Below are 14,199 nucleotides of genomic sequence, written 5' to 3'. Positions count from 1 at the left end.
TGAAGCCATTGGCAAATTTGACAGCAACTTCCTCTACTGCCTTTCCATGTCATGCCACATAGGAATTGACATTTCGGTTGGAAAACACTAATGATGTCTTCTATTATTGTTATTGCTGATGTGGACTTTTTGACATCTTCTTTTAAGATGCTCTTATCTTAAGGACCTGGATGTTAAATTTGGAATTGAATTGGGGTAAAATATGCCTATAATTTTATATATCAACTGTGAGATAAAACTATTTGGATCATATTTACTTTGTTGATTGTATTATAATGGAGGTAAGAGATATCTATGTAAGTGAATCTCACTTTCATAAAAAAAAGCTATCCATAAAATAGTTACTGAGATGTTATCAGAAAATAAAATAATTAGTAAATTCGATGCCAAAAGAAATAGATAATCCAAGTAATAAGATAAGTACTTGCATTTAGTCCGAGACAGAATCAAAAATTTCAGAGTCTATTAGGGCATGGGGGTGGCAGGCACAAGGAGGAGAGAGTGCCTGCTGCCTAGGGAAGAGAAATTAAAAGACTTTGATGAATGATACTATTGGAGTGAGGCAGAGAAGGGGGCATGGAAGATTGCGAAAGTTTAAAGGGTTTGTTTGAAGTAAGCAAACCATTTTCAATGTCTTTTTCCTGCATAATAAACTATGCGACCTTACTGGATATTATAAGGAGGGAGAGGAGTCGGGTTTTAGGGTTAGCGTGGAGACAGAGGAACTTTTATTGGAGCATTAGGGTTTATAGTTGTTTACTGCTGATTACTGTGGTAGGGTGAAATTAAGTAGAGGTGCTGTGATTTGTTTACCGAGGGAGAGGTAGTGGGTTTGTTTTGGGAGTGGGGCGGGCAAAAGAAAATTTACATCATCACATGAAAGAGAGAGAGGGGGAGGGAGAGAGGAGAGAGAGAGGGTTTATCAATATATTAGGGCACAATGCACGATTAGGGTTTTATTAGGGCTTTAGGTTTTTGACTGTATTCTAAACGATTCAGCGGCACGATATATATTCATCTTATTATTCTCCCTCTCCCTCTCCCTTTCACTCTCCCTCTCCTGCAAATCAAATACCCAATACTATCGATTTTGCCGCCCATGAGTACGTAATAGATGTAACAACATCTACAATGAAAGATGTACAATACCTTAAATGAGGATGTTATAACTTAAATATCAATTTTTCATCGGTCAAGAATATGGGTATTTTACATCGCTTGAAAAAAAAACATTCATTGGAGAGCTTTTCGGTCTGTGAGAAATGTAAAATGCATATTCAAAGGCATTGTGGATCTCCTATTGGACATGCTCTAAAGATTTGTTAATGCCACTCTGAGAAAATATATTATGACAAAAAAACAGTATCTTTTTCATCTTAAATTTGACCCAAAAGATTTGTAACTTAGTTGGTAAAGATAATTCACCTTTGCAACCTAGATCTCGATTTCTAATCTTTATTCTCTCAACATCACTTGTATCAAAGAAGAGAAAAACTAGGACAGTTGTGTACCAAAGGCTTATTAAATAACATCTTAAGCCTCTTTAACAGTTTCTAATGGATATCGATTAGATATGATGCTCATATTCTAATTACAATAGCGATCTTTGTCACGTAGTACTACAGTCTGGTGGTATTTCTCTTCACTTGTAAGTGAGAGATCTTAGGCTCGATTCTCGTCAAAAACGAATTTGAACTATATTATTACTAACCCATTATGAGTTAAGCTCACCCAATTCTCATTAATGTAGATAATGTCTTATTTTCAAAGAAAAAGAAAGAAAATTACTATAGTGACCCTTAACCTAGTCGTTGTCCATTACTACTCATTTTTCCATCAATTCTCCATCTCCGAGACATGAAAATCAGTTGCTGAATAGGCAGTTGACCAAGGAAATCTCAAATCCCTGCTGCCAGAATTTTTTCAGTCCAATGCTTCACCGTACCTTTCACCGCTGCGCAATTTGGCCATAGTTACTGAAGGACTGAATGCAGAGGTTCAAGTAGAAGAGTACTTAGCAAATAGAAGTTTGATAAGCGTGCTATTTTTCCTTTCCTCCTCAATAAATCCAGTGATTGTTCTCAAAGTTAAAATTGCTAACATATTGGAGCTTAGTTTTTCGACATTTTTAGGTTACAATAGCCAAACAACCTCGTTAGCGAGGCTATTGGAGTCTCTTAGGATCTTAATTAAAACATGTATCTTCTGTTATTTTGAGCCTAAATCCTACTATTAGGATAGTATTAAATGGTTCGTCAAGAACCTTCTAGAGAGTCTGTATATTGTTTGTGTGTTCCTTAAATAGCCAGCTGACACAGGGGGATGATGATGACTGAAATGGGTATTGTTTCTCATTAAATTCCTTGTATTTTCTTCAATTTCCTTCATTTTTTATGTCTTCGGCTTCGGCGGTTGATGGATACAGTTGTTTCATATATCAGTTCTATTTTCGTCCCGCACAAAAATATGTCCTTTAATAATTCACTATAAAAGTTCTGTCATTTGTAAAGGAGTATCGATCTCTTCACAAACATCATCACTTTACATTTTCAGTTGAAACTAATGGAGATGTGATGTGAACTTGATCAGTAATCACCCGTAAATAGTACATGGAAGAAATTTGTGGATATGTATCAAATTATAATTTCTCTACGTCTTGTTCAAACTAGTATTTTTTGGGAATTGGAAGGAGAGGGAAAATTTGATTGAGATCTATATATCGTAAGTGAAGTCAGGGATAGCTTATTCACTATACATGATGTCGGCTAAACTTAAGCTACAAGCATTTCAAGTGATTGAAATCCATCAATTTATAATTGGTGGCATTAACCACATGAATTTTCAAATATTAAGTGGTTGGTACATAGTATTGACCAGTGAGAAATGTTAAGGAGATTTTTTCAAAAATGAGATTTTCCAATACTATTTGTCACCTCATACTTTTTACACAATATTATTTTATAATGTTGACACGAGAATTGATATTAAACTGTTAGCATTTCTCACATAATAGGAGTAAGATTCTCACATAATATTGATCAATACATAGTCGAAAAAAATAATGTAATTAGATGTTAAATTGGAAATGAATGCAGGTTCATATTCCTTAAGTTTGAAGTGTAATTGTCATTATTTTGATTGTCAAGTAAGATATTGAAATTGTATGGGTTTAGGGCTACATATATAATGAACATTTAAAAATAGGAGGGGTTGAGGGTTAAAGCAGCAAGACACACATAAAAGGGGTACAATCGGCCGTTACATCTGGGGTTATACAATATTTTTAGTCGTAATATAATAATTGTAAAGCTATTTAATTTTGTAGTATTGAAGTCTGAGTGCAAGGAGTTTGACTCACAGAGTCTAAAAGATACAACCGTTCAATAAATTTCACAAATTTTTATTTTATTTTATGTACGTATCACTGAGTGGTCCGAAAAATCAACAGTTACATCTTACATACAAAAATTTATTAAATTTTTGCAATGGTCTTATATAAAATTTATACCATTGAGTTATATGTATCGTTGTAAATAAAGAAAACAGATATTATCATAGCCCTAGCTATCTCACCAGTGATGGAATCTAATCTCTCCCATGAATTGAGAAAATGAATGCATGTCAAAATAATACGACACGATTGAGTAGTTAACAATGAAAATGTTATAGGGTCTATATTAATATTTAATATAGTATGAAGAGCTTTATCATCTAAATATGTGGTTATGTGTTTAATTTTCCTTAATAGTCAGAGCCATAAGCAGGGGAGTGGACAGGTATAACATACCAGCATGGAAGTGGGTTTGCATTTTACAGTATCTTAAATATTGTTTTATTATTATCGTTAATGATTTAGCACTAGATGTTATCATTTTTTTATATATAATAGTGGACGAGAGGGATCAAACATATAGAAATGAATACTCTTAACTATTACTCGAGTTACAATTTCTTGCATTCGGTATCTATACTTCTTTATCATTTTTTTTGTAAGATAAGAAAGGCTTTGTCACAACGGTGTAGTGTAAGCTAAAAACCCATATATGCCTAAGTTAAACTTAATAAAGGAGAATAAAACACAATTACCATTTTTATGCATGAAAATGAACATGCCTTTATATAGTGCTAGCCATGGACTTGTGAATGATTCGTTAAGGCACGTGTGACACTCCCTAAGTGGTTGGTTAGCACACCACATTATCCGATCCCTTTAGCCAACAATGGTTGATTATGGGATACGTGATGAATAGCATCAATTGAGAGTCTTGTTAAGGGACAACTCTTAACTAGCGTTGGAGAACATGACATATGTTTGAGCAATGATTATAAGGATCGTTATCCCTTGAAGATCATGTTGGTTCTTTCCTTGCATGGCCGTGCTGGGCAAATCTCTTATGCGAGCTCTTTTGGACTTGTGGATGTCATTTGGGCTATATCATTAAGCTTGCTGAGTGGAAGTGGTCTATTGCTTCGGTTTACATGAGTTCATCACATGAGGCGTGAAGAACACCTAGTCCCGGCAGGGGTGTCACCTTTACTAACACCTCTGCTGGCGTGATTTATGGGAAGACATCTCTTCTCGTGTTTAATATTAAACTCGCATAAACGACTCAAGTGTTGGCATATCCTTAAGAGTAATTTTGTCAATTGAGTCTGCTTCGGCACATTCAACGTCCCCTCTGAACCGATGAAATTTGGTTCCGACAGTAGGCCCCTAGACAATCTTTGAAATCCCACCGATGGACAAATTCAGCTCTTGCGCTGCCAGACAAAGCTTGTCTCATTATCACACATGAGGATGCCTAAACTGTTTTCTATCACGGGGATGACTTTCTTGGCAATATTTTCTTATTTTAAAATTGTATCATGGAGCCCCAAACCCTAATTAGTTAGGGCATGACAAACAGATCTAGGGTTTAATATAAATAAAATGGAAAATCATCCGTATGGAATAGAAAAAGAGAAAAAAAGAAAACATGAAGACGACAAAATCAGCCGCACCGCAGACTAATTATCATCGAATCGAATATGTGTATGTAAGTGCCTGATGCAGAAAATAAATTAGTCTCTGAAATTGTAGGGTACCTAGGGTTGGTAAGGGCCCTTAACTTAAACACTAAGACGAACAAATTAAGCTAAATTTTGAGAGACATCTTGCTGGAATCCTGTTCTGGGTCAATAGAAGGAAGACTTCTTTGCATGAATACATGTATTATTTTCCTGATTCTTTCTTCAAGCATAATTACTAAACATATATTCTACATTACTTTAGTCCTCACTTTTTTTTAGTTTTTTGGTAAAACCTTTCCGAATAAAGGAAAAGATTTTATTCTAAACAATATATTACAAACACAAGCCCACTAACAAAATAAGACCAGAAACACAAATGGACCTCCCAGCTAACCAAAAAAAGCTCAACCAAGAGCCTAACACCATAGACAGAACAAAAGAAACTTCTCGACCCCAGTATACCCCACCGTAGTAGTGTTTCACGATCAACTCAGAACACTTCCTCCAGCAGATGCCAATAATCAATCAAGCAGTTCCCCTTGAAACCAACCACGAAAGCCACCCCGATCTCAGCCAGAAATTAGAAGAATCCCATAGGATTGCCACGAACAACACTGCCATTGAAGGCAGACCGAGAGGAGGAGGTGGTGTTTTAAACAATGTGAGCTGATGCGCCCACCGGAGCTCAATGCACCCTCTCGAATGGTTGCAACAAATTGCGATGAAAACTTACTACAAAAAAAACAAAAACAAAACAAAATTAAGATCGTTTAGTCAATCAATTGTAGCAAATAGATAGACAGTTTGTAATGTTTTTACCGAATTTGTCCATTTATTTTTATACAGTTTGATAACTAAGCAATCTTAGTTTTAATTGATCTTTTGTAGAGATGATTTTTACATATTAATTTATAATATGAACAATTCCAACCATAGATTTATAAGCACGAAATTTTGTGAATAGGACACGGTCATTGGCGGATCTAGGACTCTAACCTAATAGGGTTCCAATGTAAAATATTCAAGTGCGCACAACGCTCAAAATAATTTTTTTTTTTTTTCATCGAGGAATTTAGTCGAGCACTTAGTAGACATTTCGTCATCATCCTAGTTCTATCGATAGCTTCCAAGGCATGATGCCAAGTTTTACCTGCCAAGGCTTGTCCCAGGGTCTGCTGAGCATCACTTGCCAATGTCTGTCGAATTCTACCTAAGAGATATTTCATCGAACAGTTTGTGGGCATACTTATGTCCCAAGAGAACTCCCTGAATCCACCCTTGGCCACGACGTATTTTAAGAAAAAATTCCTCCTTAATTCTTGAGGAGCCAAGCCTATTATATCTCATCATGTGTGTATTTGTATATAATTTTTTCTTTTATCTTCATACTTACCCTTACTTTTGTTCCGCAGTAGAAGTGAAATATAAATACTTATCCACCACTCCCAGTGCTAACATCACCATTGCCTCTCTCTAGTTAATTCCTATGATCACGCTTGATAGTTGCTACTCGTCTTAAAGGTTTTCTATTCTTCTTTTTCTTTCCTTGCACTTGTATTTTGTCAGAGGAAATTGATCTTCTTCGCTGCTTGGACCCAAATTCACACATTATGGTATTAACTACGAATGAAATTAATAATACGCATACTAGTGGTGTATTATCGAGTTTATTAGATGTTTGAGATCATATTTCCTTTGTCGTCTGAGTACAATGATATATTTACACTAAGAGGGTGAGAGTAACAAATTAATTTTATATTCGTCATCCATGAAATTCAAATCTAAGACCTCTTACTTAACGGTTAACAATTCTTATTGATCAATACCAAATGACGTGACACATGCAGCTTTGCAATTGAATGAGAGTAAAGAAAAGGGCATCACAAAATTAACTTCTAATAAAAAAGATTTGATCACTTTGATAGAGGAAGTCACTTTGTTTCCTTTTCTTTCAGATTAATGAGAAGCGAGAGTAGGAAAGGGAAGCCATTATCTACATATTTGGGGCCTGTGGAGGTTCTGAGGTTTATGTCGTTTGGGCACATATAAACAAGGGGTTCTATTTTGGATTTCAATTTGTGAACTCTATTTTACCAGTGTCGAATTTGTAGTACACAATTGTCAATAAGAAAACATATAAAAAAGCGAATAGGCCCTTCCATCCATATCCAACGGGTCCTTCGATCCTGTCCGTTCAAACAAAAATCGAATGACCAGAAATTAATTCCATGTTCACCTTCACCTTCTCCTGTTCATCTTCTTCTTTCTTCTTCCCTGTTAACCTTCCCATGTTCATCTTCTTCCCTTTTCTCCATCTCTCTCTCCAGCTTCAGAATTGAAAGATCCAGAGGATCCGGAGAGAATCCCGGTCCTAAAAACAGAACCACTCTTCAGCTACATAAATGCTTCCTTATACTTTCTTCACTCACCCTTGTTGGTGTGGTGGGTTGGGCCGAAACAAAGTTATGGGGATGACACCCATGCTCAGGAAACAGAGTTTGATTGCTATTACACATAACCCATATGGATTCTAAATTGCAGCACAATAGGCTGAATAAAGGTTTAAGGGTGCACGAATAAACTATCCAACCTTAACAGGACCGGTGTTCGCTGGTTTCTGAAACACTCTTACAACTGGCATTCCATCTCCACCATCATTGCCTACCCTCCAGGAGCGATCCTTTTTCCTCTGAGTCTTTTTGTGTTGTTTATGAGGCGCAGTGGGCTTCCTGACAGCGACTTTCTTCTTGGTAGCAAGCCCATTAGCTATGTCAAATGAATTGAGGTCTTCCAGGGCATGATCAAGCTCCGGCTCGTCTTCACCTTCATCATCTTCAGAGTTTTCATCATCAGAGGAGCCTGACTTATGATGTTCAGGTAAGACGTTTCCCACATCATCTTCCTCAGCAGTCATTCCAGGGGGCATTTGATAATGGGGCAGTTTCCCATCAATGTAATCCTTCAAAATTTGGCGGGCAGCTTTTGTTTCATCAGGAAGTCCACTTGAGGCAACATAACCACGAGAGGCACAATAGGCCCTCAAAAATTCTGCTGCCAGAGGAGGTCGAGACTGCAATTCATAGGATTTGGGTTGGGGCAGATCAATCCTGTAAACCGCCTCAATAACATGTCTTGGAACTCGATTGGCCACTACCTGCACAGCCTCCCTATTCTCGGTCATTCGATCAATTGGCAATACACCAGAAGCAATCATCTCATGTCTAGAGCTTGAAAATGATGGAAAGACTAATCCAGGGCAATCACATAGCATTAACTCATCAGACATAATCAATGTTTGGAAATGCTTTGTCTTCCCAGGAGTAGAGGTAACACCTGTCTTCTTCTGGCCTACCAAGGCATTAATAGTCGAGCTCTTTCCCACATTTGGATATCCAACAAATCCCACAACTACATTACTGGAAGCTGAATTTCCAACAACACTTCCACTTCGAGAATCATTGGATCCTGATTTCCTCAGTCTGACTATTTCTTCTGCCTCAGATTGTAAACGAGCCAATAGCTCAATCCTCCCATATATTTTAGTATCAGGGTCTTCTGACTCGTGCAGGTTATCTTCTGTCCACGGGGAACTGAGATTTTTCCCTTCTGTAGCTGCTGTAGCGGCTTTAGCCGACCAAAACACAAAGAGAATATCTTGCGAACAGAAATAATTAGCCCACTTCTCTCTGAAAAAAAAAAAAAAAACCAAGTAATAAAAATATTTTAGAAGGGTGTGAAGTTGGAGAACAGATCAGCTGATCAAGGTTACAAAAGTACGAACCTAACAGATAAAGGTAAGAGATCTGCTTTGTTAACAAGAAGCATTGTCCTTTTGTGCTTGTCGACCTCTCGTGCATAAACCTGCACGAAGTAAAGATAAGTACTGTTATTCAAAGTTATCCTCTAGTTAAAAAGGAAAGGCTCAGGGTTTCTCCATTTCAAAGTATCTTGATAGAAAACTTTAAACGGCTTGTCCCCTGAAAATTCAATGGAAGGGACTCACCATCAAGAATGATGGCAAAAAGTTACAACATCTCTTTCTTTGTAACAGGTATAAACTAACTTAATCCTGTTAGCACTCTATATGTTACTAAACACACGGTTAACAGTAACAACTTGTTCTTTTGAAACCTCACAAGTGAATGTTCTTGTTTCTAGAACCAATGAGTGTTAAGTAATTTTGTCACATTCGTCATTTTTGAAACCTATATCGCTATCAAGCACTGCCACCAATTAATCACATTTCAAAGGTTAAACAATGTGCTTATCCACCTATCATCCATTTGTCAACAAACACGACAAGGTAATGTAAACGGATGACAAAATTGATAACATTACCTCAAGATCAGGGCAGCGATAGAATAGCGGGTCTCGCGCATCAACAACCATCACAAGCTGAAATAAAATACAGCACAATATTATTACACAACAATGATTCATAGTGACATTGAAACAGAGACAAGGCCATTGGCCTACTTACCAAATCGCTACGCTCCACAACCCGCCATAGCTGCCTCCAAATATCGAGGTTCTTCTCGAAAGGAGTAAGGAGAAGCTTGTCGTTCTCCTCAAGCCTGGCAAGGCTTCTGCGCCAAGTCAAGAAGGCTTGCCTTTCATTGTTATCCAGCTCCTCCACAGACATTTGAGGGGTCCACGCAGGCCTCCGCGGCACCCGCAGACTTCCGGCGTGCAGGGCCTCCTCTTTCCTCTTCTGCTCCCTCCCCTGCTCCGGGGTTATCTCATTCCCATCTCTTCTCTCATAGTAAAATTACATAAAAATCAATTCGATAATCCCAAAAAAACCAGAGGAATTTGGAAAATTTGATTGATTGGAGGGGTAAAAGGGGGAAATAAAACAGAACTTACAGGTCGATGAGGAGGTTAGGGGCAGGGTGGTCGAGGGAGAAGAGGCGGTCGGCCTCGTCAGCTTGTTCGACGATGGCGTCGATGTCGCTGACTTCGGTGACGGATTCGAGAACCTTCTTCTGCTGCCTCTTGTACATCAGGCCTTTCTCTTTCGTTTGCTGAACCAGCTGGTTGTGCTGTCTCACCAGAGCCCTACCCAGACCCGTCTTCTCGTTCTTACCCATTCTCTCTCTCTCTCTCTCTCTCTCTCTCTCAGAGTATCAGATGGAAGGAAAGGTGGTGGTTTCGATGGAGGTATATGCCGGGGAGAGGCGGGGATTGACGGCGGCCGGGGAGGGGGAACTGAGAAAGAACTGGGAATTTTTTTAGGAAATTATTAACTTAATTTTAAGGCTTTATACCCACCGTTCAGATTGATCTGACGGCTACAATATAAATATGTACACATGGTATGTGTGTACTAGTTCTAGGGTTTAAGATTAGATATTTGTATGTAAGTATTTCGTTTATATTTTAAATTCCAAATTTCTTTACACTAATATGATTGATAATCTTAATTGGGTTTTTTTTTTTTATTCTTTTTGGTAGACTTCTATATCACAAAAGAAGGACGAGTTTCTTGTTAACATCTTCCAATAGCAACCAGACACATCAATGGAGGAGTTGACACGTGATCCACAAGTGTCTCTACAATTGTTGATGGATGGGGATGACCAACGAAAAGGCAAAGAATTCTACGGCTTAAGAGAGGGTCAAATTTGAGACCTCGAGGGAACTTCTTCTTCATCTAGCTCTCATTCTCCAATCAGGACGTCTTCCAAATTGCAAAAGTTGGAGATGGAGGTCTTTGCCTTAAAAAGAAAATTCGAAAGAGAAAGGCATTAAAAAGAAATTTCGAAAAGCATTACAAAGAAAGATATTTCTTTAAAAATCGATTACAACTAGAAAGCTCTTCACCTGTTTTTAGCTGGATCCAAAAATGTTGCAACCCGAGTTGTTCGTATAAGAATGTCTAATGGTGCATCATTATCATTTTTTACATTCACCCTATAGACAACAGGTTTCTGCACAACCACAAAACGAATAAAAAATTGCATAGAAATAGAACAACCTAAGAAACTTTTTGGATTGTGTTTCATTTTTTTTATTAATTAATTTTTAACAATTTTGATGTTCACACATTTCTACTTGTTTTTTTTTTTTTTTGTGTTTCATTCGGTCCTGATGCGCCAGATGGAGGCCCAATTGCAAATATGGCCCATGCGCCCTTGGTCCTCTGAGCGCCATGCTTTTCTTTCAAAAAAAGAAAAAAAGAAAAAAGAAAAAAGAAAAAAGAGTCGCTATATAATAAACCCTAAACATGCTCGGGTGCGGTGGACAGAAGAATCGGCTGTTTCAATTCAGGTAATCCTCTCTCTTCTTCTTTCCAATTTCTTTTTATTTTGACTTCCTCAGCTGTATACCCATAATTTTTGTTTTTGAAGCGAGTGATGAGTCTGAAGACTATAACAAGATATGGAAACTTGACGATACTCTGTATCTTAGCATGACTGGTAGCAAGTCGGTCGTCGAAAAGATGAAAATCGATACTAAAAATTACCCTTGACGATACTCTTGATTCTGTTTTATTTTTTCTCGCATTTTATAGATACTCTCTATTTTATAGATATGGAAACCTGTTACAGATACTCTCGCATTTTATATACCTTGTTTTCATTTTTTGACGCATACAGGTTTCTGCAAAAAAAAAAAAACCCATAAATTCTGCAAAAAAAAAAATACCAATAAAAATTGGAATTCAAATAAAACATAAATAATTCAAAAACAACATACCTGATCAACAAAACTATAGAAAAACGAAGCAGCATTCTAATACTTCAAGCACCCAATGACGAAGCTGATCTTTAGTGAAATCGGTACGTTTATTATCACCAGCAATTTTTTTCAAGTATTAGAAGCTATTCAGAGAAACATCTTTAAAGACGGGAAAGCTTTTCAGTCATGGTAAGATACAATGCTAAAAATATATTCTCTTGTATCTTACCTTGATCGCTGTGAAAATTTGAAAAGCTTTCCTGTCTTTAAAGATGTTGCTCTGAATGGCTTCCACTACTTGAAAAAAATTGCTGGTGATAATAAACGTCTTGATTTCACTAAAGATCAGCTTCGTCATTGGTTGCTTAAGTATCAGAATGCTGCTTCGTTTTTCTGTAGTTTCGTTGATCAGTATGTTGTTTTTGAGTTATTTATGTTTTATTTGAATTCAAATTTTTATTGGTTTTATTTTTGTGCTTCAAATTTTTATTGGAATTATTTTTGCAGAAACCTGTTATTTACAGGGTATGCTTCAAAAATGAAAACAATGCACCCATTGACGTTTCTACTCTTGCTGAGAACGCTGGATTTGATTTTCTCGGATCTAGCATTAAACAAGCTAGGTAGTACTTGGGGGAAACTGAGTTTTTCAGAAGGTATCCTTTTTAATCCTTATATATTAATGTATCAAACCTTAAATTTTTGTGTGTGTGTGTTTTTTTAATTCGAATATTTTAACATCTGCTGTATTATAATTTATAGGTGTGAGGAGTTTGAAAAAGATGGCAATGTGTCTGTTGGTGACATTTTTGTCCAATTTGCGAAGAACTACTTTGCTAGGGTCTGTTCAATTCTAAAACAGGTAGGATTACATGCAAGCCCACTGAAACAAATTTTCATACATAACGAGGACATGAGTGCACCATCATACTGGAGATGAGAGTTCAATTACAGATGAAGATATATGAGACTTTGAATTTCCCGATCTTCAAATGTAAGATTAGTCCTAAAACAACATAGTTTGCCCTTTTTACCTGTCCGCTATCAAGGAATGTGTGCGTTTGAGATGAATGGCAAAGTTAAACAGTGCTTTTTCGAACTACCAATATCACAGGCCAACCTTAAGCATCACCTTGGTTCTTGTTACTTTTCAAGTTTGAACCATTTCCAATTTGCATACCTACTTAACTTGTTAAAAGGCAGTGCATCATCTTCAGGGGATTCTGCCCTTAAGATCGGCGAGCACAGCGGTCACCTTTTGCCTAATACTCAGGCGAAACAAGGGGATGGTGCTACCTCGCTGTTTGATGAAAAGAGGCCACGCTCACTTTCAAGGCCAGCAATGCTGCAAGCCAAGAAAAGTAGAATTCGGCATCAGTTGGGACTTTCAAGGCCTGCAATGCCGCAAGCCAAGAAAAATTGAATGCTGCAAGCCTTGCATCTTTTCATATTTTCCAAGAACCATGATGTTTTTGTCTCTCTTTTTTGCAGAACCTAATAAACAAAGGGCATGAACCTGAAACTTCAGACCATGGTTCGCAAAAGCTTCATCAGCAGACAAAATGTACTTGGAGCAATCCTCAACATATGAAAAATGTTTTATGAAACAACAGATGTTGTACAAACCTTGTCAAAGCATGTTATTTTTCTCCACTGTGGACATCAGAGAAAAGTACACGGCAGCTCTGCTATGGGACCTATCTCCATCGTGACTGCCTTTTCCACCAGAGAACACAAAGGCCTTTTTTCCAACACAATCATCATCTGTCAACTGAACTGAAGGTCTTCCATTTTTGTTTACTGGTGCGAGGCTCATGCATAAATAACTTGTACACAATTTTGCAAGCTACCAGAATGTGATACATTTCACCTTGCATATAGATATATTATCTTTGTGATACGTTTCAAACTACCAGAATAAATCTTCAAGAATCAGCTGAAGTTCTGAAACTTTTCAGAATGGGGCAATTCTGAGGAGCAACCATTAGGTAAAAAGTATTACATAACTGCATGCCTTTTCAGTTTAAAGTTCGGAATTTTGATTGGGGTGTGATATCCACACACCTTTTTTTACTTCTCACACACCTTTCTAAGTTTCGACCGTTGGATCGGGTGAATTGAAGAAGATCAAAGGGTAGAAATTAACAAGGGGTGTGTGGATAGCACACCCCTTTTGATTTATATTCTGAATAACGATATTATGTCTTCTGATCATCTTCATTCATTTAGATACATTGAAAGGTAATGCTATTTTACTTCCAATTTGTGGCGTTCTGATCTTTCAAAAGCACAACAACACACATGCAACATTTCTTCAAAAGAGACAAATTCAGGGAAACTATGAGCCAGTCTGATTTTGAGGTAAGTTTTAAAGCTAGCATACCTCCTGTTAGTTTCTCCTATCCTCACTTGAGCTCCATATGGAAATATTTTCTTAACGGCTCCTTCCAAAAGTGTTCCTTCCTTAAGGTTTAAGAGTTCCTGTAACAGTATATAGCAAACCGATGT

At 37.3% G+C, this 14,199-nt stretch overlaps 1 protein-coding gene across 1 annotated transcript; it reads right to left on the bottom strand.

Annotated features, from left to right (window-relative positions):
* Positions 1–7,056: 7,056 nt before the first annotated feature.
* LOC103934694 (GTPase LSG1-2-like) lies at positions 7,057–10,243 on the bottom strand. Its single transcript, XM_009344444.3, has 5 exons — positions 9,877–10,243; positions 9,491–9,761; positions 9,349–9,405; positions 8,792–8,871; positions 7,057–8,696 (listed from the first exon to the last, which is right to left on the bottom strand). The coding sequence occupies exons 1-5, from the start codon at positions 10,098–10,100 to the stop codon at positions 7,592–7,594; spliced, it is 1,737 nt and encodes a 578-aa protein (XP_009342719.1). The 5' UTR covers positions 10,101–10,243; the 3' UTR covers positions 7,057–7,591.
* Between the last annotated feature and the right edge of the window lie 3,956 nt (positions 10,244–14,199).

Source organism: the organism of the source record quoted next, unplaced genomic scaffold, assembly GCF_019419815.1.
Source record: "Pyrus x bretschneideri cultivar Hongxiangsu unplaced genomic scaffold, Pyrus_bretschneideri_v1 Contig16, whole genome shotgun sequence".
In the NCBI taxonomy this organism is placed as follows: domain Eukaryota; kingdom Viridiplantae; phylum Streptophyta; class Magnoliopsida; order Rosales; family Rosaceae; genus Pyrus; species Pyrus x bretschneideri.
Note: the sequence above shows the minus strand (reverse complement) of the source record. Positions and strands in the feature narration are given on the sequence as shown.